Source organism: Acanthopagrus latus, chromosome 10, assembly GCF_904848185.1.
Source record: "Acanthopagrus latus isolate v.2019 chromosome 10, fAcaLat1.1, whole genome shotgun sequence".
Taxonomy (NCBI): Eukaryota; Metazoa; Chordata; class Actinopteri; order Spariformes; family Sparidae; genus Acanthopagrus; species Acanthopagrus latus.
In genome coordinates, this window is record NC_051048.1 from 4,361,439 (window position 1) to 4,388,197 (window position 26,759).

Genomic DNA, 26,759 nt, shown 5'->3' on the forward strand with positions numbered 1-26,759 from the left:
CGTGAGGATCTTGTCAGTAGGTATAGAGGTCATCAGCGTAGTTGTACTTTGTGTACTTTGGTTTATACTTACCTTCAACACATCAGAGTCCGCCAACGTCTCTACTCCAGTTGGACAGTTTTAACTCAGTGTAGAGGCCGCTTCCACACTTTAAGCTGGAAATCAGCTTTGAGCGTTTTAACCTCTTTCAGCCCCTTGTTTTCAGTTTCGAGCCAACAGCTTTCCTGTTTTGTTTCACTCTCGCCGCTCTTATCAGCGTCTCTACCAGCAGAGATAATGCTCTGACAAAACCACAAAACCTCTGACAGAACAAAGTTAGAAATGAGCTGCTGAATGTTGTGGAGCGTTCAGCAGCTAAAAACAGCCAGACGTTTCCCTCCGGAGGTGGTGGAGACCAAAAATGGAGCTAAAATGAGTCTTATTTGACTAAAATTCGATTGAAGTGGCAAGAAATGAGACAACAAATGAAAAGGGCCCCAATTATTGCTTAAAATTTTCATGTTTAATCAATCTGTTTCTTGTTCAATCACTTGTTTGATTTATAAAGTATCACAGAATGGTAAAAAATCTTCCCACAACCCCCAAAATATTCAATTTAATGTCACAGAGGAGGAAATAAACCATAAAAATATTCACATTAAAGAAGCTGAAATCAGAGAATTTAGATAATTACCTACTGTCAATGGGCAAGCCTTTCTTTTGGAAGCAAACTATTAATGAAGCTATGCAGTTAAAGTGATTGTTGTACTGTAAAAAGTCAGTATTTGATCACAACTGACACATGTCAAGAATTTAATCATCATTTTATGCCCAATATTAATTGTTTCTCTGATGTTTGTTAAGTTGTCGGTGTAGAAAAGCCTTTGAAGCAACAATTTGGCCATCAAATCAAGGAACACTAACCCCCAAAACACATTTTTACCTCTTTATTTTGACAGACCCCATCAAAGCAGCAAAGAAATCAAATTCATGGGGCTGTTTTACAGCCTGTCTTGTCTCTGCAGTCAGAACAAAACTCATCAGTGAACACTTGATCTTCCTGTTTCTTATCTATCTCTCATTATTTTCAAGACATGTCTGGGCAGGAAATGACAGTTTCCATTTGATGCAGAGGACCAAATGCAAATATGATCTCTTACAGATGAACGATTTCAGCTTTAATTTGGTGTCAGGGCTGGAAATCTGACTTACCAGTTGTTTTTTGTTAAAGTGAAGGATTAGAAGAGAAAATGTGCCAAAATTTAGGCTCAAAGCTTTCAAAAGTTTCTTAAAAAATAAGTCACATGGATCCACATTAAGGCTCTTGAGGGTTTGGTGTTTCATCTAGATGAATTATAAAACAAAGAGGAGTAAAAGTCGAGTTGTAGCTCATGTTTGAGTGAATCACTGTGTCCTGCAGTTCACACTGCAGCCTGTAGGTGGAGGTGTAGTCGTGAAGTTCAACCTGCCGCCCTGACATGGATATCCTGGTTCAACAGTGTGTGTCACAGTGTGTGTGTGTGTGTGTCGCCTGTTGATCATCCATCCTGTTTTTACACACCGACAGTCCCGAGTCAGCACAGACTAGCGTTCGAGGACATGAGGTGTATCAGCTGAACAACGTGACCTTTGACCTGGAAATGTACAGGAAGTGAGGAGGATCAATGAGATTGGGGGTGGTGGAAGGTGGCAGATGACTAACACACACTCGCTATCCAAGAGATGAATGGAAAAAAGAGAGGCCGGAGGTCAAAGGTCAAGACTATTTCTACTGTAATAAGCACATTTCTACATTGTGTCATAGGAAGATGATCGTTCATGAGCTGGAACTGCTGTTCCGGTCAGCGGTGGAAGAACTGTGTGTTATATCACCGGATTATGATTAATGGTGCATTATAAGGTTAATATGAATTTATTTATGTATAAATTTTATGGAGATATGTTTTTTGTTTGAGCACTGCCAAGTCAATTTCATATTTTGACATGAAATAATTGGTTGAGTCTTGAAAATAAGTCGTAAGACAGTAAGGGTGTCGTATGTCGTTGCCAATTAATTTTCTGTCACTCGACTAATCGATGAATCCATGAATTTTTTCAGTTCTACTTGAATAAGCTGTTAAATTCATATTAAGCAACATATTTTGTAAACTATTTGTATGTCTTGTGTGGCTCCTATAAATGTTGTGGAGCAAAAACTTCAGTATTTCCCTCTGAATTGAAGCGTATTGATTTGTACTTTTCAGCTACTTGTTCTGGATTTTTTCCAAGTCTGCTCCAAAAAAAGATTCTCAGAATTCATTTGAAGCATAAAGTCAACAATAGTGATGTCTTAAAAGTTTAAAGGTGCAATAACAACAAACGGTTGACTAAAAACTATCAACAGAATGTGAAGAAATGACAGTTTTGACCTTTACACCCGGAAGTTAGCATGCTAACAGGCTAGCCCCAGCCCGTACCTGTCTAAAAGCTCCTGTGTTGGCGGTGTAAACACTAACTCTGCGTCCCAGTTCCCATACTGCCACTATTTACTGTGCCATAGGATGCCAGGATGTTCCTACTACATCCAGTCACATGTTGCAGTTTGGAAACTAGCCTGCAGATACATCACATACTTCACGGTACGTCACGCAAATCCAAACAAAGCTGAGAGAGCACGAACATTTGACAGAACAGCAGACAACACGATGACAGATGGAGGCACATTTAAGTGTCAGTGCCACATTTCTTGTACTTGTACTTGCTAAGGCCGTGACGGATGTAGGAGCAAGAGGGTCAACGTTCAAAGCGTGATTGTTACCAAGCAATATGTCTTAAGTGTGTGCAGACAGGATGAACTTTGTAAGGGCAGCAAAACAAAAAGTTTGTGAGTCAGAAAACGTACCCTAGCACCCCCCTGGTACTCCAAACTCCCAGTCTGGACCACTAGCTGCACTGCTAACTGAGCTAACGGCAGCTCAAAAATGACATAAAAATCTGTCGACGAATCAACTCCACAAATATCCAGAAGCTGTGTGGGTATAAATATAAACCTGTGCAGGACAGTCTGAAGTTCACAGCGTTGCTAACTTTATATTTTCATGATGATGGCAGCAGCATCACTGCCTCTGAAGAGCAGCTGTCATGTTAACTTTCCTTTCTCTTAGTCTCCGATTGTGTTTATGTTGAGTCTTCACCTCGGCTCTGTCCTCAGACGTCTGTTTATTTTCGCTCCCTCTCTGAAGCAACCGCGGAGTCATTTAACTTGTTTTTTTTTTTTATCTCTCGTCCGCTCTGATTGGATAATCAGGGTCGCGACATCTGAATTCTCTCGGGGGGTCGACCGGAGAGTCCAGAAGGTCGAGGTGTCGTCCATTTTAGCTGCTGTTGTTTCGGGCCTCACAGCTGGAGTGCTGACGGACATTTTCCAGGCTTGTGTCCACACACACACACACACACACACACACACACACACACACACACACACACACACACACACACGTTGGCCTCTGCACAGCTGGAGAAGGGAATCAGTAAAAATCGCAGGCTGGAATTTTCCTGCAGGATTTTGTCAATTTATTGATTCACGCAGCAGAACTAAACTCACGTCCAGCACAAACCAGCTGCTGACGGCTCCTGTTGTTCACCCTGATGATCACGTTCGTCCCACCGGAGTGCAGAACAGCTTCAAGTAAATAACATCTGCCGAATATTAATATAGAGGAACAGCCGGCCATTAAATATTAAATTGTCAAACTCATGTCAGCGCTCCTCTGCGGTGCAGCATGATGTGTTAATGATCATCTTCAGAATAATGTTCATCCGAAACCAAACACGGCACATGAAATCTTTTGAAATGTACCTTTTTCATAAGGGAAAAAGGGAAAATTTCTGTGGCTTTTTCACATTTCAATGAAAATTTTAACAAAACAAATTGACATTTTCAGACGTGGTTTGAGGTGGAAACAAATAAAGTTTCAACTAATAAACGCAGCTTAAATTGTCTCACAGCAAGTTTAACTAACGTGAAATTACGTATGTTTCACATGAAAAGGCACAGAAAAAAATTTTGAATGAGGATAAAATATTAAAAATGTTGTTACAGAAGACAGAAAATAAAACCAACTTGATAATATTAATAAAAATAGAAGGTAATGCAGCTTCTTCCTTTCCTCTCCTTGTTTCCTCTTCCCTAATCAAACCTTCCTCCCTCTTTACTTGTATTTCTTCCTCTCTTCTCTCTCTTCTCTCCGTCCTTTTTATAGAGCTGTGATCCCGTCGTGTTAATCCTCCCCCGCTCACAGTCCCTCCCTCCCTACCTCTCCTCCTCTTCTCCTTCCACCCTCCTCTCCTTTCGTCTTTTCCTCTGTTCCCTCTTTCTCTTCCTTCCTTACTTCCTTGTCAGCTTTTATTTCCTACCCCCTCATTTGTGCCTTTCTCTCCCTCCTCTCCTTCTTTGCTTCCTTGTTTCCTTACTGCCTTCCTTTCCTCCACTCCGTTACATTTTCCCCCTCCTTATTTCCCTCATTCTTCCTCCCTTCCTCCTTGTTTTTCTCCTTTTCATGCTCCTTCTTTCCTTCCTTTCACCTCCTTACCTTTTTCTTTCCTTCTCTGGTCCATTATTTCATCCTCTTCCGCTTCCCATACCTCCTGTCTCGCTTCCTACTACCTTCTCTCCTCCACTTCCTTCATTTCTGCCCTGCTAACTCCTTTTGTCACTTTCTTACTTCCTAACTTCCCTTCCCTTCCCCTTACATCCTAAATTAGTTCCTTTTATTGCTCCTTACCCCCTTCTTTCCCTCCCTATCTCTTCATTTCTCGCTACTTCCTCCTCTCATCTTCTTTCTTCCCTCACTGCTTCCTTCCTTCCTCTTATGTTTCCTTTCTTACCTCTGTATTTGTTTTATTTCCTTGCTCCCTACTTCCTTCTTTCATTACCTATTTCCCTCTACATATCCCCCTTTCGCTCCCTTTTTCTTCCTTTTCTGCATCTCCTTCCCTCGCTCTTTTACTCCCTTCTCTGCTTCCCTCCATCCTACTTCCCATCCTACCTCCTTGTCTCCCTTCTTTCCTTCACTACATCCTAATTTCCTGTTTATAACTCCTCTCTTCATCTTCTTTCCTCTCCCCTTCCCTCGCTCATTTTCTCACTTCCTACCCCTTCTGTTTTCCTTCCTACCTCTGTATTTCTTTTATTCCTCACCACCTCCTGATGATTCTCTCCCTCCTTGACTTCCTCTCCACTTCCTCACTCTTTCTCCACCTCTTCCCTTCTTCCTGTTTCCATCTCCTGCACCACTTCCCCTCCCTTCCTCCCTCGCTGTCCGTTCTCTCCTCCCCTCTCTCTTGTGTTTATGTTGTCGGCTCCTGGAAGTCAAGTCAGTTTGCAGCGCTCCTCCTCCTCCTCCTGGTCTTTTAATCTAACCCTCCCTCCCTCTACCTCCGTCTCACTCGCTCACTTGCTTCTTTAACTCTGAGCTGCTGAGATGCATTCGAGTGTCTGAACAAAGTCTGGAAAAGCAGCGCTGAGAAAATCTGCGAGTGCCGATAAGGATTTTATTTGACCCCAATACAGGTACTGACTGAGTGTGTGTGTTTGACTACATGAAGTAGTAGAAGTGTAGTAAATTTAGCAAACCTCACTGAATATGGATTATTTAAATTCAGGAACAACTCTGAATAGATAATCTAAAGTATTTAACATTGATCCTGCAGTTGCTGTTTTTAAGCTAACATCCTTTCTAGGTAGAATTTATTCATTTTTTTCTTAATTAGTAATACATTTTGACTTTAACTTATCCTCGGTGAAGTAGCTTTAGTTGGCAAAACATAAATATGAGTATATATTTTAAATTTAACTTCCTTTGGGCAGTCAGAGCTGACTGTGTTTTATCAGAAAATGTTAAGAAGTAAAGAAAATGACACTTTTGTTGTTTTCAGGGCCTCTTTTAATAAGATTTTGTATGAATAAGGAGCTTTTCTCTCTTTGAATATTGTTTTTTCTTTCCTTTTGATTCAATCACAGAGCAGCAGTGCTTATTTAAGTACACGTACTCAATATTTTGTACTTCAGTATACATTTGTAGTTGTACTCCACTATGTTTATCTGACAGCTGCAGTGTAGTTACTGAACAAGACATTTATTTGTCTTGGATTCTGTCCATAATTTCCCTTTATTTTGAAAAACAGCAGATGTTTTTAGTACTCATGGAGCCCCGGGGAACTCTGTTAGCAAAAATGAGGGCAGGTGCACAACTTTGTAAACAGCTTTAATTCTTTCAAAAGATGGTAAACAAGTTCCTTAATTAACACGGCTAACTGAGGTCAAGCTTTTGATAAAAGAAAGAAAAAAGAGAGACAGTATCTTGGATCTCATGCTGATGAAACAAGACACAGTTATACAAAACTCCACTTCGTAAGAGGTGTTGATAAGGAATTAAGAAAATTGTTTTATTCTTGAGAATGAAGCTTAAAATTTACTCACTGTTTCTTGCTTTCCTTCTTTAAATTTCATAATTTTCATTATATTATGTGATGCATGTAGAAACTTTCTCACAGCAATCACATTCGTTAACTTAGAGCAATCACACACATTTACAGTAATCACAAACATTCACAGCAATCACACACACAGACACGAAGCAATTATATGTTCTCTGACATCAATCACACACTTAACAGCAATTACACACATTTACAGTGAACACACACACACACACACACACACACAAACTCACAGCAATCACATGTTCTCTGACATCAATCACAAATATTCACAGCCATCACGCTGTAGTTTTCCGACTACACAAACAGGGTTTTGGCGTCATCACACTAATGCACCTCCATTAGTATTCGTCTAGTGACCTAACGGTGCATTCCAGACAGTGTGTGTGTGTGTGTGTGTGTGTGTACGTGTGTATGTGTGTGTGTGTGTGCGTGTGTTATACTCAGGGCTGACACAATAGGGCTGCTGTGACGACGTAAGACCTGTTTCTGTGGTTGAGCCTCAATCTTTAGCACTGCCAAGGGGCCTATTAGTGCTGCCTGTCTGTTTACGTGTGTGTGTGTGTGTGTGTGTGTGTGTGTGTGTGTGTGTTTATGTGAGTGTGTTTTGTCAGTGCTGGCGTGAATGAGTAAGTACCTTTGCATACTAATGCGTGCCAGGCTCAGTCGTGATGTGTTCCTGAGAGCATCCTAATGAGAGCGACCGCCGCTCCTGATTAATCTGATGAAAACACAGTGTGGGGCTGAATAACGTGGAGATAATGTTCCTTCATTAGAGAGAAGAAGCCACCGCAGGAACTGAGTACATTATTCATGTGTCCTTGTTCTGAAATAGTGGGAAAGAACATAATTAATTAAGTTGTTTTTTCAAATTAAACTCTTTTTAAACTTTGGAACAAGCTGGAATTTGACTCAAATGTAACTTATTCTCATTTAAAGCACTCGTTTGTTGTGTAAAAGTGTATATACACGATGTTTTGCATGTGAACAAGCCTTATTAAATCGGCCCTTTTCTAGACGACGAAGCACTGATGGGAAGAAATAAAGCAGAAGGCAGAAAGCAGGTCACAGTTTATGCACTACTGATTTATTTTTAGTCTAATACAGAGCCGGTGTAAAGAGCCGACTGTAACTCATTGTACCTCACCAGCGAAGCAGAGAAAAGCCTTCAGGGCAGCAGGAGGACATGTAGGGAAGTAGAGAACATACAGTATGTTATAGAGAACACGGCACTCCATTTGACTTCCTATCAGGAAATTTAGACAAGATTTCTTATCTTCAAGTGTTTGTGTGTTGGAGTTAGAGGTGGAGAAATCAATCAAAGCGGACACTATACAGGACAGAGTGTACTTTACTTGTACTTCACTGTGACATGTAATCAGAATTTTACTAGAGTTAGGATTAAAAAATATAAGTTTCATACTATAAATAAAGATGCAATGTTTTACTGTTTTACTAAAATAATAATACTGGTCAGATTTAAGTAAGAAAATCAAGTGCTCTCCAAAGAGAGGGACAGCAGTCAATAAACATTAAAAAGATGGTGACTGACCAGTTTACTTAAATCGGCTAGAAGAAACTTTTATTTTGGCGGATTCTGGCTGCCGCTGTGTACAAAAGTGATGAGGTTCCTAATTTTGAAAGGCAGTGAAAGTATGAACAAAACCTATTTGGAGCCTGAATTCTAGGATAACTCTTCCCAAGAGCTAACACACTAAAGTGCATATACATTTGCTGAAGGAAGATTATGAAAATATAACATAAACATGATAAAATAAAATCATGTTGGTGCAGAAATGATCTTAAAATATTGCATTTTTCACTGATAATGAGAGCAATGTTGGCCAAAACTTGACTTGATGGACGCAGGACAAAAGAATAGGTAGAAAAAAAATGTAAATATCTCACAATTGTATACCTTTTATTGTGAAACTGCTACATTTTGCAGTGGAGAACAATGTTGCTATTACACATTTTGATGTTAGACTGGGTTTGTTGGTGAAACTGGGTCACATCTGATGAAGAAAATGTTTTACGCTCTTCCCTCTGATGTCAACCACATTGTCAGAATAAATGTAAGCTAGCTAACTATGGCTACTGGTTGCCAGTTAGCTGAGTTAGCCTCGCAGCTAGCTGACTCTGACTGGGGCAACGAGTTAGACGAGGATGTTTACGGAGGAAGTTGAGAAGAGAGCGACCGCTAAGAGCTTCATAATATTCTTTGTGCTGTTGGACTAGCACATATTTAATAGCTTGCTTTCTATGTGTTGTGTTGTTGCAGTTGCTTGATATTTGGCTTTGTTAGCTAAGTTGTCATCGCAGTGGTTTTAGAGGTGTAGCTGTTAGCATGTCACAGCCAGGTATTATCAGCTCTGGATCACGTTACGTTTGCTTGGTGTGCCAGTAATTTTTAGACAGCGGGGTGCCAAACTGCAGAAAAACAAAACCATTCTTACATAATATTGCTTTCAATCAAGCTACAAGTTCGTAGTAGTACGTTTAAGAAGGGAAATCCATGGTATTAGCTGGCAGTCCAACAAATCCAAAGGCACTCTCGATCAGGTGAGCCAAGATAGGGAGCTGTGATTGGTCAGGGTCCACCGTGCAGTCTGCCATGTCTCCTGGCAAACTCTATGATTTGTTGATGGGAAAGTGAACATCACCGAAGACCAAAAATATCCTGTAATCCGATCCGGGCTTTAGAACTAAAAGGGTGGATTAAATCAAATGTTTTCCGCAAAGTTAATGGATCTTAAAGTATTATAATTATCCCACAATACCAAACAAAGTTCCACCAGATTACATAATCTTATCCTGCTCTTATCAGCTTCTGTTGCAAATGCTTTCAAGTGTTAAAGCCTCACATCTTCACCGCACATCTTCGATGGCAACAGTTAAAACTCTCCAGTTATTCAGAGAAAACAAACGACCTCACTCCCGAATGAGCACTCGTATTTATCTCTGTCTCATTTGCGCTGTTTTGCCAAGAAAGATGTGGGGAGCAGGATGAAAGGCTGAGGTTAACGATGACGAGCACACGGAGAGACGAACAGAAGCACCCACGGGAGGGACGAATGTAAACAATTGCATTAACATCAGACTAAGGGAGAGCTGTGGGAAGAGGAGTTGGAGATCTAAAAACGACTAAAAAGTGAGTGGGGTCTGGTGTGCGGGGATAGAAGAGTGAAAGGTTAAACACATGAGGCATCTGTTAGCTATCAGAGCTCTCTTACTTTATCACTTCATCATGCACAAAAACAAACCTTATGTAAACGCTCCTTTCTGCTTTTTATTGCATTTTTTTTTTTTTAGACTTTTGGCTGAAGGGGTTTGATCGTGGACGTTTGAGCAGGTGCTGCTTTGTACGGTATGTCCCTGATTACAATTACTCCACCTGGTAAACGTCTCCGTCCTGTTTGATCTCCGAGCCTCTTTAGCATGGTCATTTTAAGCAGCGATGGAAATGGTGATTTGTGCTTTTATCCGGTCCCGTCTTCTTTATTGGAACTAGACTCTCACCTGCCTGGATTGTTCACATGTGGCTAAAAATGCTGCTGCAAAGCTTCAGACCGAGCTCCCTCTGAAAGATCTCATGTGATGCAGATTTTAATTTCCTGTCACTGGCTCTGCATCAAATTCATAATCCAATTTAAAGTTCCTGTGATCACTTACAGAGCTCTGCACGGTCAGACCTGGAATCAGCAGCAGGTCTCTAAGGTCGTCTGAACAGGGTTTGTTGCTCTTCCAAGTTGAAGTCACTAATGATTTGTCGATATCTTAATAAAGCGGCTAAAGATCCACTTGTTTTTACCCCCAGTGCTTCAAATACCGCTCCTCTAGTGCAGTAGTATAGAGAGCGAGAAGAACTCCCAGCCTGGAGGTGGTTGGCTGAGCCGTCACACAGGATTTTCCCACAGATGATTGTGATTCAAGTCCCATGTGTGATCCAAGGGTCAAGATAATGAGCGAACTGTTAAGACCTTGATACTGCAGAGTTGCTCGGCCTTGCCCATGGACCGCCATTATAAAAGGCGTGTTATAAACACAACACCAAATTGGTCCTGGTGGCTCTTCTATCGGTTTGTGATTGCACATGTATGGTTGATGAGCAGTTGGCACCTTCCATGTCCAAGAAAACCAATTAAAAACTTGGTGACTTCATGTCAATGTAAAGTCTGAAATGTAAAGAAACCAGGAAGTAAACCGTGTTCTCTGGCGTATGCGTCCGGCAAGCAAGTCTCATTGGGCTGGATAGGGGCCATCTTTAAACTCCATATCTAGATCTTAATAAAATCTATGATTTGCCTTTATGTTATGTAAGTAAGGTACCTTTAACGTTAACTTCTTAATGTAAGTTACATAAGTGACATAACTGAATGAGTCGTCAGTCAGTCGTGATATCTTTTTATGGTCCGTTTGTGGGTTTTCAGGCTTGTGTTTGTCTTCTTCTGGTTCATTGTGCTCCTTGTCCTCCATCTCTAATGTTCGTCTGCCACATGGTTTAAATCGTCTCCCCTCCTTGTTCCTGGTAGTGACTACAACCACAGTTGAACCAAAAAAACCCCAAAAAACCTAAACGAGAAGGGATCTGATCTCTTTTGATGGTTCTTGAGTCGACGCTTCTTGACAGTCCTGTCAACTCAGCCCCTCAGCTCTGGAGGGACCGACTCATTGTACCACATCTCAAACGCATCACTGATATTTCTTTGAGTTTGATCTTCAGAACTGTAAAGAAAGTTCTGCACCACAAGTTGTTTTGGTCTTCTTACATCGTAATAAACACCGTATGTTCACGCTGACGCAAACCACATGCAGAGCCCTACTGGAACCATCAGATTCAACGTGGTTTTAGTCTCAGTATATTATCGTATTAAATGACTTTGCTTTTACGTGTTTTTGCTTTGTTTTTGTTTTTTTTTATTTCTCCACAACAATGAGCCAGACACCACTTGGACGTGGCACTTTATCCACACTTGAGCAGAGCAAATCCATTCAATCAGCAACAGAGTGACTCAGCAACAAATGATTGAACACATATAATATCATCACAGCGTATCAGTGTAATTATATCACACATGGAAACAATGAGTTTGTACACAGACAAACACAGTCGGTCAATATGAGATATGAGATGACGCATGTTTTCGGGTGTGAAATCAGGAATTCTTGACCTTCAGTTCCTCGTGGCGATTGGTTCGGCTGTTGGGTTAAAGACGGCGAACAGGAAGGTTTTAAGACTGGATGATAAAATATGCAAATTTAGAATGGCCAGGATGACTTTAATCTAATAATAACCAAGAACGAATCACAACAATTTGAACCCTTTTGCGCTTCAGCGTGAACACGAACACAATGTAGGTCAAAGCAGCTGCAGCAGCTGCAGCCCACAACATCAAGGAGATGAAGAGGGAGAGAAAATCCACCAGACTCCCTCTTGAAATCACTCAATTTTGTGAGTTGTTCAGTCAGGAGAAACTTTATAAATGTTATAAAACGCTTAATATTTGAGGCCTTCTTGTAAATTCGGCAAAATGATCACCAGAGATGGGTGTTTGGGATGCAATCCATGTAAATCAAGTAAATAAGAGTGAAAGTTCAAATCTCCTTCCTTGGGTGGAGTCCGTCGCCATCGGGGACAAATGTAATTAACTTCAAACTTTTTTGCATAATCACTCGAAGAGTTGAACCCGGACTGACAGCTGTATAACTCATCTCCACCTACATCAGGCCGTAAACTGAAATCACACTTTGTCTTGTTGTATCAGCGTCTCTTAAAATGGCAGCACCCATTTACAGATGTGTTGACTCAGTTCAGCTCAGTTCTGACTGTCTCTGTACTCTTGGACAGAATGGCTGTCATGTCATGGTCGTTTGCTCTTGTCTTTAACTTACAGTTGTCCGTGTGCTTAAAAGATAAATTAATCTCTGACAGCTTTGCATCTGGATGTGTTTGCTCTGACAACTGCTGTTTACATGTTCGAATTCTCCTGTAAAAAGATACGACTACATTACAACAACACTTTGAATTTATCTTGGCGGCTTTTTGCAGGTCGGGTTTAGACAAACTCCGAAAATATTCCAACCCCCCCCCCCCCCAAAAGAAAAAAAGATACCAGGGTTATAAAAGCCACCCCTCAGTGATTCAACAATAAACAACTAAAGATGGAAATTCAGTTTCTTCTGTTTGGAGTAAACCATCTTTTCAAATAATTCGATAACATTCCCAAAGATCCTTTATCTTTGGGAATGTTATCAGTTCTGTTCAGTTAAGTTTTTCCCCCACGAGTAAACCCTCTTCTCAAAGAAATTAATAGAGGATCTCTGAAACATGAAGTTTCCTCTGTTTGGATCTGTTGATCGTCTTCGTGCTCACAGTTTAAGCGTCTGAAAGAGCAGCTGAAGGTTACTGGTCAGTGATGGAACGTAACTAAGTACATTTACTCAAGTATTTCACTTGAGTACAACTTTGAGGTATTTTACTTTAGTATTTCTGATTTCTGCCCCTTTATACTTCCACTCCGCTACATGTGGAGGCAAATATTGTACTTTTTACTCCACTACATTCATTTGATAACTTTAGTTACTTTGCAGATTACATGCTGCTGATAATCTTCTGATAATCAGAAAAATGCCAAGTCCACATCCAGAATGCAGCTTAAACATGCATGTCAACATATGTTTAATTTGCCTTTACTTGTACTTTTGATACTTGAGTACATCTATTGCCAGAAAACTACTTTTAATACTTAAATACACATAATATCAGACTTAGACATTTACTTTAACAACGTTCAGATAAACTCTTTGAATCTTAAATCTTCTTTTTAAATGTTTAAACATGATAGTTTTACTTTTAAGAATGACTTGTGGGTACTTTTTTACATCACTGCTAATGGTAAGCTAGCTGTGTCTTCTTTGAACTGTTTATTTCCTTTGGATGCGTGACAGATTTGCGCAAATTGAAAGATAATTTCAATCACCACTATTCAGCGTGGTCCACAGTCAATACTGCATATTGTACATTTTAGTCATAATTAACTTGAAACTGGCTGTTTTGCATCTCAGTATTCATGATTTTGGTCAAATAAGCCATATTTAAGTGCTGTTCCCAATGTTGCATTTGGTGCAACATTCTGTAAATATTCGTGTGGCAGAGAAAGAGAAAATATAGGACATAATGTATAGGCGCAGATCCTAAATGTCAGCTCTGACCACTGACATTTCAGTCCACAAACCAGCCTCCCCGTGGTATTGTTCCTCTGCACCATGTTTGCTTTGAGACAGTATAAGTCACCGGTTTTAGACAAACGTAGCCGAGGCCTCTGCGGTCAGCTCTCATCCAGCGCCGCCGCGGCGTGATCGTCTGCTTACGCTTAGCATTAAGGCCAAAGCAATTTTCTCCAATCAGGCTGCATGATGTGAGCTGAGGACCGGCCCGGTTATAGACATGAGACCGTCACACACATGTGGAAGTAAACATATACACACACACACACACACACACAGAGAGGCAGTCAGTGTAAATAAGTATGAAAGGTTACCGCGATTAAGTCGGGACGAGATAAGGCTGGAGGCTGATTGCTTACAAAACAGTGATTATGTAAAGGACACACATGTTAGTCAGCTGAAGTGATTCTCTGAGCTTTGATATCCAGACCAGTGATACAAACCATGATGCTACTACTGTGGAGTTTCAACTTTAACATTATCTGGAGCAGAAATAATCAAATTTCTTAAATTTAAAGACTCGTTTTGCTTTTATGCAAATAGTTTCATGCACATAGGAGCTAAAAGTCCCTTCAGTGTATTTTTACCCAGAGGGAAACAACTTAGAGTCTAATGTGAAGAAGGAGAATTGAGTGTATATAACATACATCTTACCATAATTATCCTCCATTACCTCAGCATGATTTCTATAAGTACGGAGGCCATGAAGGGAAAACGGCTCAGTTTAACAATGTTGTTGTTATAGTCTGTAAATGTTCAGTGAGGGCTCAGAGTCAGAGCAGCCAGACAGACTTACTGTATGAAGCCTGGAGGGTTTGTCAAGTGTAATTCATTGAGAAACTTGTTGAATTCATAGTTGTATAGAATAGTTGCAATGATGCAAAGTCAAAAAAGGTTAGAACAAAGAAAGAAGAACAAAAAAGGAAGGATGGACAAAAAAGGAATGAAGGAAGGAAAGATGGAAGGATGGATGGACAGAAAAGGAAGGAATGAAGGAGGGAAGGACAGGAAAGGAAAGGAAAGAAGAACAAAAAGGAAGGACAGAAAAGGAAAGAAGGAAGGATGGATGGACAGAAAAGGAAAGAAGGGAGGAAGGACAGAAAAGGAATTAAGGAAGGAAGGATAGACAGAAAAAGAATGACGGATGAAAAGACAGAAAAGATGAGGAGAGAGGAATAAAGTGCAGAAAAGAAAGGACGAGCAGGAAAAGAAGGATGGAAGGAAGAAATAGATAAGAGGAAAATTAGGACAGAAAAATTAGGGACAAGAAAGTAAAGAATTTAAAATCAGTATCTCTCTGCTGCTATAATCCATCTCATCTGCAGCTCAACATTAAAGTTGATTTTTAAATAACGTCGCAGCAGCACAGTGAGTCAGTTTTTCAGATCTGACTTCAGCTCCTCCTCTCCAATACTAACCATGTACAGACAGCAGATGGATATACGACTTTGTTAATCCAGCGCTGTCCCTCTGTGTAGCTCCATGCTGATTTATTTTTGTGCAGAATTCCTCAGACTTAACCGAATGAGTAAATTCTGTGGAGGCACATTTTTGTGTGACGGGGTGACCCGGTTGTGAAACCTCAGATGTGGAGTGTGTTTGTCTGGTTCTTGTCAACCTCTGTGGCCTCTGTATCAAACACAAACTGCCCTTTACTCATTTATTCTCTCTGTTCCCTGGATTGAAAAGGTTTTTCTTTGTTTGTCTTTGCAAGTAATGATAATTTTCTCCATTAATCAACTGATTGTTAGTCACTACGTGACCTTTCTCTAGCAGCCTCATCAGTCCTGCACATGTTCAACTCACAACAAAGATGAGAAAGAGGCGAGATGTCTCACTCCTGCCAACTTGCATCATCAGTTTTATCATGGAAAACAGAAAACTGCCAAGGAGTCAAAAAGCCATTTTAGTAGGTTCACCTTAAATATCCAAGCTAACGTGCTAATTGCTCGTCCTATTTAAGCCACTCTGCTACTCAGATAAATATATCCACTTCAATGTTTATCACAGGAGTAAGTACTTAAATGTTAGAAGTTAACATCTGTTTCAGACCACATTCACCACAACTTGTCCACGAGGGAACATTTTAATGTTCCTGTGAAATGTTTTACCAGACTAACAATTGTTCTTTTCTACGTATTTGTCAGCGTTTAAATCGGTGATGAATGGATTTCCCCCGAGAGCCCTGCAGTAAACTGGGCATGGGAGCGTGTGCAGTAAGAGTACTTTACAGTACATTCCTCTTATGAGGTTTTGGGATCAAAACGTGTAAACTCAAGCAGCAATTGCATTCTTACTGAGGGACAAGCCTGAATTAAACGGGGAAGTCCAGGAATACGGTTCTGCAGTTGTACGTAGAAGAGGACGATCCTGACTCGTTCAATTTATACCGGGTAAAGCTTCAGTTTGGGTTAAACTACAGACTTCACGAGCTGAGCAGGAATCTTTCGAATTCTCTTCTGATGTGTTAAATCAGTGGAGCTTCCTCTGTTAAAAAGGAAGGTCAGGGCTGGAGAGAGAGAGACTTAAATTAGCTCTCATTGTGCAGAAATCTCAAGGATAGCAGACAAAGACTGGGCACAACCGAACGGGTATTTGCAAAGAATGGATGAACTTGGTCCTATGACGCAATGTGAAACTATGAGGGAGGTGGAATATTGTTATTTACAGCATTTGTCTTGAGGGAGCTCAGTTACTTCTGAGTCACCGCTTAATTTATTTGCCTTTACGAACTTGATGGTTGGTTGATAATGGCCGTATGTCAGGCATCTGGTTTCTGGCTGAATTGTCAGCAGAAAATTAGTTGTAAACAGATAAAACGGTAACTGATGATTGTGATTAATGCTCTGTGCAGTCGCCTGCATTTACCTTTTAATCTTTACGTTATTTTCATCTTTTCTTTTATTACAGGGGGACCACACGTGGGCGACCATGTTGGGTCAGAGCGTGCGGTTGCAGCCGGTGCCCATCCAGAGTCTGTCGGAGCTGGAGAGAGCCCGATTACAGGAAGTGGCCTTGTACCACCTGGAAGAGAGAGACCTAGACTTCAAGATCAGCATCCCAAAAGGTACAGAGATCATATGATTTTAGCCCAGTAGATTTGTTTTGACTTTAAAGCTGATGTTGAACTGTTCTTAAGCAAGAATGACCCCTCAGATTGTCAGTGAATCTGAGGGATGAGTGTGAAACAGGAGGACGTTGACTCGACTGTCTTCGGTCAAAGAAAACATTCAGTACACATGTGTAAGCAATCCAATCTGTCAGCTATGATAAGAGAGGGCAAAGGATGTTTCACAACTTATACATCCACGTGTCGCACTCAATATTTCAGATACTGCTGACAGGAGTTGAAGTGCAGTTTATCTCAGGGTATTTGGGGTGCGTTTTTAAAAAAGAATAGAAAAACCAACATCATGAGCCTGAGGAAGGTGCAAAATGCTAAAAACTACAACAACATTGACACAGTGGCAAGAAAGAATGACAAGAAAAACAGTGATGTGTTGAAACTTCCTCACATTTTAAATGTTTATGTTGTGACTGTTTGGTCAAGGTTTGGTCAAGCTTAGGTACAAACCCACCTGGTTAGGAAGAAGTTAATGTATTTTGACTCAATATAAACAAGTTTGACACAAGGTTTAGGCACCAAAACTACTTGGTGAGGTTTGGGCTTCTCTCTAAAATATGGTCTGTAATGAGCCTTTTTTTATTGTCCACCTATGTATACATTTTTCTGATGGGCTGAGTTTAATGTATGCCGAAATGTACGACGCCAACATTTCATTCTGCCGACTCTCTTGAGTGAACTATCAGAAAAAGGCAGTACAAGAAAAACGACTTCCTGTTTCACTACTGAACACAAATGCAGTTTTAGGTAACTGAAGAATGACCAGTGTTGGTTTTCTGATAAGGATCATTTAATAGAAGCTCCTCTTACATCCCAAAATGATGGTTTCGGTTATTTCTGCCTGCTGTGGGTAGAAAAATAATCTCATGGGGAACTGGAGCCAATAAAAAGTTGTTTTTCGGAGCTGTTGACGATAGAGGCCGAGTGCTTTCTCATCCCCCACTACTGACACTGCTGTCTTTCATCAGTTTTTTTAATAACTGCAGCAGAAAGCATCTCCACACTTTCCCTCTGCTCATCTTTACTTGCACATCCGTTCTTCCTCTTGCCGCTGGACTGCTCCCTGCTCTTTTGAAATACTGTCTATGTGCAATCAGCTTATCCATCTGAACTCTAAGGTAGTAAATCCAGCCAATAAAGTCGGAGGGTTTCACAAATAAACCCTAAATCTTTTCAAACACCTCGCTGGCTGCAGACTGGGAGGTTTGATCTGGTGTTTATTGGGGCTGGAGGGATCGTGGAGGTCAGGAGGATCACAGAGTGGAGAGTTGAGCTGATGCTCAGTAACAAACACAGCTGATTGTAGCGGTGGAATCTGCAGCCTTTCTCCTGAGACCAGTTGGTATGTAAGCTGCTTTTCTCAGACTCAACTGCTCTCTCCCACACCGTTGTTCCCTCTCGGAGTTCTTAACCTCCGACCGGCTCAACTTACGACCACGCTGCTCATTCAGGCCCAGTTTACACGTGGTCTCTGCCGCTGGGCTTTGATTCTCAACACGATCAAAACATCTCACCATATGGTGTCTTTGAGGTACATTACTAGTGTTTTCTCCCTCCAAAGCCATTTACAAAGCAGGGTTTACATCACTGTTTCCTCGTAGGTTTTGTCTTCTTGTTGCTGGCACATTACTGAATTTGTTGGTGCATTACTACCCCCATTAGCTCAGAAAAAATAGGGTGAAACTACCTGCAAAACATGGGCTCCATCATAGAAACAAATCACCATTAGTGGTCAAAAACTCCACAGGACACCTTATTTATTATTCAATACATTTTAGCTCAGTTTTTGGTCTCCACCAGCCCAGGTATTTCAGTCAGTCTTATGACAAGAATGACATTATGAGAGTGGTGACAGTGAACCATAACAGTGAAGTTGGAGGCCAGACACATAAAAAACAAGCTAGAAACTCTTTATCAGCTGATATTCCCCTTTTAGTTTAATCACGTAGTTTAATTTCATGTTTTTCTTCTTTTCTTTCTTTTTGTTTTTTGCTGCTTCTCTGTCCTTATTTTGCTCATGGCAATCTTGTTTATTTTGTAAGAAAGTAAATTTTTGAGACTCAATCCCAATTTATTTCAAATTGACGCTTTGGGACGGCAACCGACCCAACCCACAATCCCAAAGCGCCAGAATTCAATCAAATGGGAGCTAAAAAAAAAAAAAATCAAAGTTCTTATAAAGTTGACCTTTAAGGATCCAGTATTTAATACCATCATACTACTGGCTTCCTAATATCACTTCAACTAATAAGGAACAATGTGTTGGGAGTCAAGGATGATACATCTGTGAGAACATGTATCACTCATGTTGTAAGGACAACAATCTGGCGGTCATATAGTTTGGACCCCATTTCTGAGACAAGAAGCAGAGCCCTCACAATGTGACCCTTTTAAGATTAAGGTCTCAAGTGAATAAAGCAACCATACATCCTGTTCCCTGCCCTCCTCACTCTCTGCCTTTTTTTCCCTTTCTTGCCCTTAGTTGTTTTTTCTTCTTGTTAAGGATGGATGTATGCCTTTTCCCATCAGGTCAGGGTTCAGTTACACAGTTTCATGGGAAAACACGGGTAAATCTTTCACTATTGAGCGCTCGGTGCTCGGCTTCTATAAACTCCCGTTGACGGCCAACATATCTGTTTTATAGGTTTGTATCTATGAGGTCATATGTTACAGTTTTGAGCCACATGTCAGGAGAAATCAGTGTATGATATCAGGGTTTTCCTGCAGGGTAAGTTAAAATGAATGGAACAGTCTTGCCAAATAACCGCACTCAGAACAATCTGGGATGTACAGAATGCCATGTGTTCCCTAATAGGAAAAAGACCTTGAATTAGTCATTTGTAAACACAAACTTCAGTTACCAAAACAAGACCTTCCACCCACGTAAACCCAGCCAGAGAGGAAGGATGTGGAGCTTGTAAAACACAACAAAACATTCCCTTTTTTTCACTGGCAGTGAAGCTGTTGAATGGAGCAGAGCCTGCAGACACACAGGGACCTGATTGATTGATTGATTGATTAATTAAAAACGGCAAACAACTGGAAATTGTGGTACAGGGATCAGGTTGCCGTTGGTTCACAGATAGATCTCAGATAGATTGATCCACCTCATTTTCATCTATGCAGGTCTTAGATCGATTTAAAACCTCCCACCGTTCTCCCTGTTTGTCTTTCAGTTGCTGTTGTTTTTCTCTCCTCTGGGTTTCTTCTTCTGCACTTCTGTTTCTGTGATTGTTTCCATCTCCCTCTCGGTTCGTCACACGACTCCTCGCTCCTCTTATTTCATCCCACCACTCCATCGCAAACATCTTCATCTCTCTCGGTTATAAAAAAAAACCCTTCTGGTTTCTTTCGCACGCAGCACATTTCTCTTTCTTCTACGCCCGTCTTTACATTAATCTCCTGGTATTCGGGCATGTGTGTGTGCGTGCAACCTGCGTATGTGTGTTTGCATGTGTGTGTTTGTTAGCTTCGTTGGCACGGTTGAGTGAATTCTTTGTGAAATGTGTCAGTCGCTGTGAGACAGATTTGGTCTTATTTGGTGTTGTCAGGATTCATTCTCAGGCTATGATCTCTGAGGGACTCCACACTAACTCTCTGATCTCGCTTCTCTTTCTCTTTTTTCTTCTTTCTGACTTACTTCAGCTTGTTTTATAAAGTCCATTAATCGTCTATCGGAAATAAATTCAATCTCATCTATTTTTTTCACTGTTTCTCCGAGCAGCTACATTTACTGCAGCTGCTGGAGTAATTCGATGCTTCAATTGACGCTGAAAAGCGAATCGTAAAACAACTTATTTCAGCCGACTAATGTGCAATTTTGTGTAATTTTTCACCACCCTGTAATTGATCGAGATGATGCAGCGCTGCGGGAAAATACCCGATCCGTCGCGCTTTGAAGCCCGGGCCGGTTTTCTCTCTCTGTACTTGTCTCAGTCCGTCATCTCCGCTCTCTGTGAATGTACATGCACACACACACACACACACACACACACACACACGCTCAGACCTCTGAGGGGCGTCGCTGAGAGATTAGCCTTAGCTCGCGGTGGCGTGTGTGATGGGAGGGGCCGTGCACTTTGGAAATAAACTTTAATTTCCTGCAGTCATGGGAATTTGACCCTTTTATCCCCGCTTGCACACACACACACACACACACACACACACACACACACACACATAAAAACATGTATACACACACATTCACATGGTAACAAATACTCTCTCTCTCTCTCTTGCTGGTTTTAATTGAGAAGGAAGCAAAGAATCTCCGTTCGGTTCTGCGAGGTACAATTTGCGATGCAGGGAACTCCGAGCGTTCCTTAATAGGGAGAAGACCCCGACCATGAATTAAAGATTTCCAAACAGTAGTTTTAGTAACCCAAACAATGGCTTCTGCCGCGTAAACCCAGTCAGAGGGGGGAGGAAAGTGCTCGTAAAACAGGATAACGGACACGAAAGAAAACAAACTATAAACCCAGACACACAGAGACACTGCTGCTACACAAAGGCCTCTCAGTAAGTGACGGACTGTAGACGAGGTTTTACACATTTACAGGACTTTCTGCCATCAAACTTCACTGCTGCTGCTATAAAAGTAACTGAAAGTTAAGGTGTGTTATTCTATCAATGTCTGGCTCAAATCATTTTGGATTTTCCCATCATTTCCCAAGCAAAGGTAGTCGTTCTTCCAACTTTTGTTAAAAGTTGGAATGCAGGAACATACATGGACAGCAACTAACGAATCAGGAGAAAGTTTTACTTGCTGTCGTGGATCAGAATTTTCTCCGGCTTTCCGAGTTGTTCTTGATGGTTCTTTCTCGACAGGGTGTCTGGTCGGGAACTCAATTTTCCGATTACTGCGACGCCACACGGACGCAGATTGTTACTGAAAGCTCCAGACAACTTAGTTAGAGACTTTAAAAACCATATTTTGACTTTTCTATCCTAAAAATTATGTTACCTACACTCAAACATTTCTTTCTTTTTTTTTTTTACATACCATTTTACAATAAAAATGGTCGACTTTTGAACTTGAGTGTTTGACTGGATGATTTTGTGCTTTTGAATTCATTGAACTGCCTTTTTAGATTTTATCACAAACACACACACATCCCATAGTTATGTCACGTCTGGGCGTTGCAGCCATTATTTAAACAAACAAAGGCTTGCATGTTGATACAGGCCACTCTATTCTTAGAGGTGAGGATGAGGTACAAGCACTCCGGAGAAAAAAGATAATAAGCAGACGAGAGAGGAAAGGGAAAGAGGTCGTAATGAGGGTCGTTTGAATCCGCGGCGAGGGAAAGAAACAAAGATTGAGCTTCCAAAAGTTAATGTAGGGAGACAAATGTGTGCAGCGATCGTTTTATTAGAGTTGACAAGCAAGAAATACACAAGGCACTTGGATTTCTGAATAAATCAAAGACAGATTTGTGCACTCTCGAGCACCACTAACACTTTTATTCACGGTCACTTTGTCTCTTTTCTTTTTCACAGAAATACGCAAGCGGAGAAAATCTCTGCGGAGGAAGTTTGACTCCTTCTCAAAGGAAAAGAAAGAGCGAGGTGAGTTCATCGCACAAACGCCGCCATGTGCGGTTAAGCATGAAACCGTCTCTGGCCGCAGTTTGTCTCCTCTGGTGATCTGTGTCGCCAAGCGAATGTGAAGTCCCTGTTTGACCCTCAGACTGTGGTGTCTGTTACAGTAAATATTGTCCTCATGCACAAAGTCCTCTCTGTACATTAGGACGTCCTCGTACCGCTGACGTCCAGCGGCTTCTCACCACTAATGGTCTCACATGCTTGAAATACTGGTGTTTATAGAGCGTGAGTGTCTCCGGGGCTGCAGACTGACTCATGGAGCGTTCAAGAGTCAAACTCATTGTTTCTGCCGCTTCCATGAGTTGTTGTAAACCTAGACTTAATAATAATGAATGCGAACGTCCTCGGCGTGCTCTCCGACAGTCACGCTGTGTCACCCCGCCGACGTAGAAGCAGCTCCCGTCAGCAGGGGGTGTGTTTACGTGCACGCCGATACACTCATTACTGGAAATAACAAGCGTCAAGTGGTGTTTTATTCAGAACACTTGAACTGTCGGATGTGGGGTAACGTCTGCCGTCGCTCATGGTTATTTTTAAAGAAAGCTCTGTGTCACAATTTGTAGGAATTTACATGCCTCGACTTTTTAATTCTCCATATACGGTTGGATTGTAATGTGACTGTTGTCAAATCAAGACTGTGGACGATTTGTTTAAGATTTTTATTGCTGCTTGACTGTGGGATTCTCAGTGAAGAACTTGAGTCGGATTTTCCACGAAAGTCCAAACTTTTCGTCTTACGTGGAACAACGCTTGCTTAGAAATTGAGTCCGCTAAGGTGAACAACCGTCTTCTAACACAACACCGTAGTTACGTGACACTTATTAGCATGAAATAACAAACTTATTACTGCGGTTACGTCATTATTAACATATTTAGGAATAAAAGTTTTCTTCAGGCGGCATCAGAAGTGAATCAAGTTAAAGCAGCCACAGGGAGTTTTTATTTAGGTTGATTCTGGCGCCCCCTGTGGACAAAAGCGGTATGATTTCCTTTAGAAGTGATAATAAAGTGAACTTGTCACCACATCATGGAGTAAATCTCGTTTTGTTGACATCCCAGTTCACACAGCTCAGATGTTAAAGACTTCTAGAGAGTTAAAACTTGAGCATCAGTGTAGCATCTGAAAGTGTTCTAGTCACAATAGAACGAGCCTAAAGATATCAAAGTATTATTTTAAAGCTGTATCGCCATGACCCACTTCTCAACTCAGACCCCCATCTTGTCTCTTTTGGGACTTCATCTCTTTAAATACTAGTAGAAGCAGCTGCTGTGACGGCGGCTGACGTGGGTGGGTTTACATTGTGTCTGCGTCTTTATGTGACGCCGAGGGATGCAATAAAACTTCAGTATGAGACATCCAGGGAATCTGACGGGGCTGATTATTGTCCATTCATATTGAGGGCCTGTTTTTCAGGGGGCTTCTGTTTACTTCAGTTCATGCGTACTGGAATATTAGTCAGTATGTGTCTGGTTATTCTGTTTTGCACAGGGGACCACAGACCATTTTTATGTGGGCAGTATATTTGTTTTAGACTCTAAACTTCTTCACTGGGTTGATCTCAGAAGGAGCGGAGGCGTTAAAAATAAATATTTCATGTTGCCAAACATTTATGACTTTATTCATTGTTTATGTTTAACAGTTTTACAAAACCTCGTGCCTTCTCTTGCTCAAATGTGGATGTCGGCATCCACCCAGAATGTTTAGAGGAAGTTTCGGTTGTAGCCTTTCATTGTTCTGAACGGGAACAAAATGATCTGCGAGAGTCGGCGGCTGTGAAGTGTGTCAGTGTTAAACACCAAAAATAAGTTTTGATTACTTTATTTAGGTCTCCAGCGCAAGACGTCCCATTTTAATTTCTTCACTTTGCCTCCGTCGTTACATTTCTTCGCTCCCCTCTTCCTCCTTCACCTCCCTCCTCCTCCTCCTCTTCTTCTTCCTCCTGCTCTAAGCCATGTAGCCGCTCTTCTGCCAGTGTGACCCCCACCTCCCATAAAGAGATGTTCTCAATTCCCAGGTGATTATCACAGCAGTGCGAGAGACCAGCCAAAACACACACACACACACACACACACACACACACACATTCCCGGGCTGTCTGTGCAGGTCTGTAAATCCTGCCTCCAGCCTCTTACTCACAGGGACTTAGCTGAAGCTAACCCTGCTAATCAAAACACAGAACATTGGGGACCTGGCAGAGCGCTGCTGCTGGCTGCAGGCTCCACCGCGAGGCCTTCAGGGGTCAGCAGGTAACAGATCACATGCTGCAGGATCACAAAGTGTGCAACGAGTTTCATGTATAATCACAACATCCTCAGAAGAGCTGTTAAGAATGACGACAAAGCCAAAAGAGGTGGATGGTAAAGGAGAAAGAAAACACGGCGAGTGGTCTCTGATCATGTTGAACATCCTTCCTGTCAAAATCAATAATGTTTTTACGATGGCCTGTTAAAAAAATCGCTTTCTAATGATGACTTGTTATTGCAAGGATTGCCGAGATCTATTATTCCCCCTTGGTTTTAACCAATCACAGACTTGTCAAGCAAAAAAATAAAATAAAATGAACAGCCAATTTTCTATTTAAACCCATTTTATGTTTCACGTTGGATGTTTCCACTAAGTCTGTGAATCATTTGGCCATTTGATATTCAACCAAAAACCAGAAAATAAACAAAAATCTTTCTCATTATTTGTTGATGAACTTGATAGGAAAAACAAATCAAATCAAAGTGCCGTCCAAATCAATTCTAAATCAGGCATTGCGAGTAGTGAACATCTTAATTTCTCCAATGCCGACAGCATCAACAGATTCCTGTTCCTCCCCTGACTTTCCCCGAATTTCCCAACTAGCTATACTTTATGTAGAATTCCCATTTTCTGGTGCTGATTCTGCAGTGAGCAGCTGAAGTAGAGGAGGGAGTTAAATCGCTGAAATCAGGCCCAGGTGTAGCAGTTTGGACGCCTGCGCAGATCGAATTAGTGCCAAATGTTTATTTGGGCTGTCGAGTGTTAAGGCTTAGGGGCAATGCTCCTGATTCAAGTAGGTCAATACTGTGTGTCGTCCAACTGCGTCTGAAGGAAAGTGTTTATACCTGATGATGAATGCTGCAAACGGGGACGCGTTCCTGGAGTTGCACTCCCAAAAGTGGAGGTGCAAAATAAAACACACACACCATCACACACTCCCTGAATTTGGCGTGATTTTAAGACAAAAGTTTGAATAGAAGTGACAGAGCTTGCTGTCTTCTGCTTCAGTGTTGTTTCACAGGGGTTTACATGGAGGTCATCCTCTGTTAAATAAACACAGGATTTTAAATTCGCTAAGCCCTAATACCCTGGAGGACCGATATCATCATCCAGCTGCTGTGTGGTGAGCGAAACATGTTCATCACTGAGCGCTCAGCAGCGTCTAAATATATCTCGGCCGGTCTTCCAGTAACAGACGACGACCTGAGGACCAGAAATAATGCGATTTTAACCAGTCAGACTCACACAGCTGTTTTCCGCCATTAGGTTTTGTGTGTTTTCACTGTCGAGTTTTGGTAAGAATTGAGAAATAATGGCTGGTACGAGTGAGAATTTATTTATTCAGAATAAATAATATTGTTTTGTAGATAACACAAATAAATCTAAAACTTACTACATTCAGGCAGTTTTAAGGTTTTATAAACCTCAAATTAGCATTTTGACTGAACCTAAAAAAAAAACCTTCAGAGATTAAAATTATGTAAAGGTTTTGCATTTTATACATTGATTTAACTTTCAAATAACAATACATTTCTAAATGCAGTTTGATAAATGTATTCTCAGTGACAGAATTGTAATTCATGACATTCAGACATCTCAAAACCCCTAAATCTTGTACTGACAGAACAAAATTAGAATTCCTTTTCCTCCCTAATTCATCTAAGATTTTACAAAGAAAATATATATGATACAACTCAAAATGTTCCTGGAAAGAAATGACAAATCAAAATGAGCCTCGAAACAACTGACCTACTCTGGGTAGTTTGTAGAATATAAACTTCTTTAAGTCAATTAAAACCTGTGTAGAGTTTAATTATCTTTCTTTTTATAACTCTGTGGCATTAAAGCCTCTGACCTCTCAGTTATCTAAACATCTCGTTAGCTAGACTGCCTGAAGCGTCGTCCAAGACTCCCAACCGAGCTGCAACAGCCAACTATTAAACCCTGAACTATTTACTTTAAACAAGCAAACACTTAAAACACATCCAGCACAAGCTGCTAATGCTGTCAGAGTTGGCACCCCGGTGGTCGGCTTGGCTGTTCCTGCCAACAGACGTCAGGAATAAGCTCGGCTTTACTGATCGAACAGGGCCATTAAGC

At 41.1% G+C, this 26,759-nt stretch overlaps 1 protein-coding gene across 5 annotated transcripts in view; it reads left to right on the forward strand.

Moving 5' to 3' along the window:
• Positions 1 to 26,759, forward strand: part of arhgap36 (Rho GTPase activating protein 36) — a 53,730-nt gene that overhangs the window by 14,691 nt on the left and 12,280 nt on the right. For 4 of the 5 annotated variants that reach the window (XM_037113343.1, XM_037113342.1, XM_037113344.1 and 1 more), the window contains 2 exons: positions 16,597 to 16,753; positions 22,310 to 22,378. In XM_037113343.1, coding sequence (XP_036969238.1) covers positions 16,597 to 16,753; positions 22,310 to 22,378 — 226 coding nt within the window. Of the gene's footprint in view, positions 1 to 5,410; positions 5,531 to 16,596; positions 16,754 to 22,309; positions 22,379 to 26,759 lie in introns of those variants that run through there. The other variant, XM_037113345.1, reaches the window with a different exon arrangement.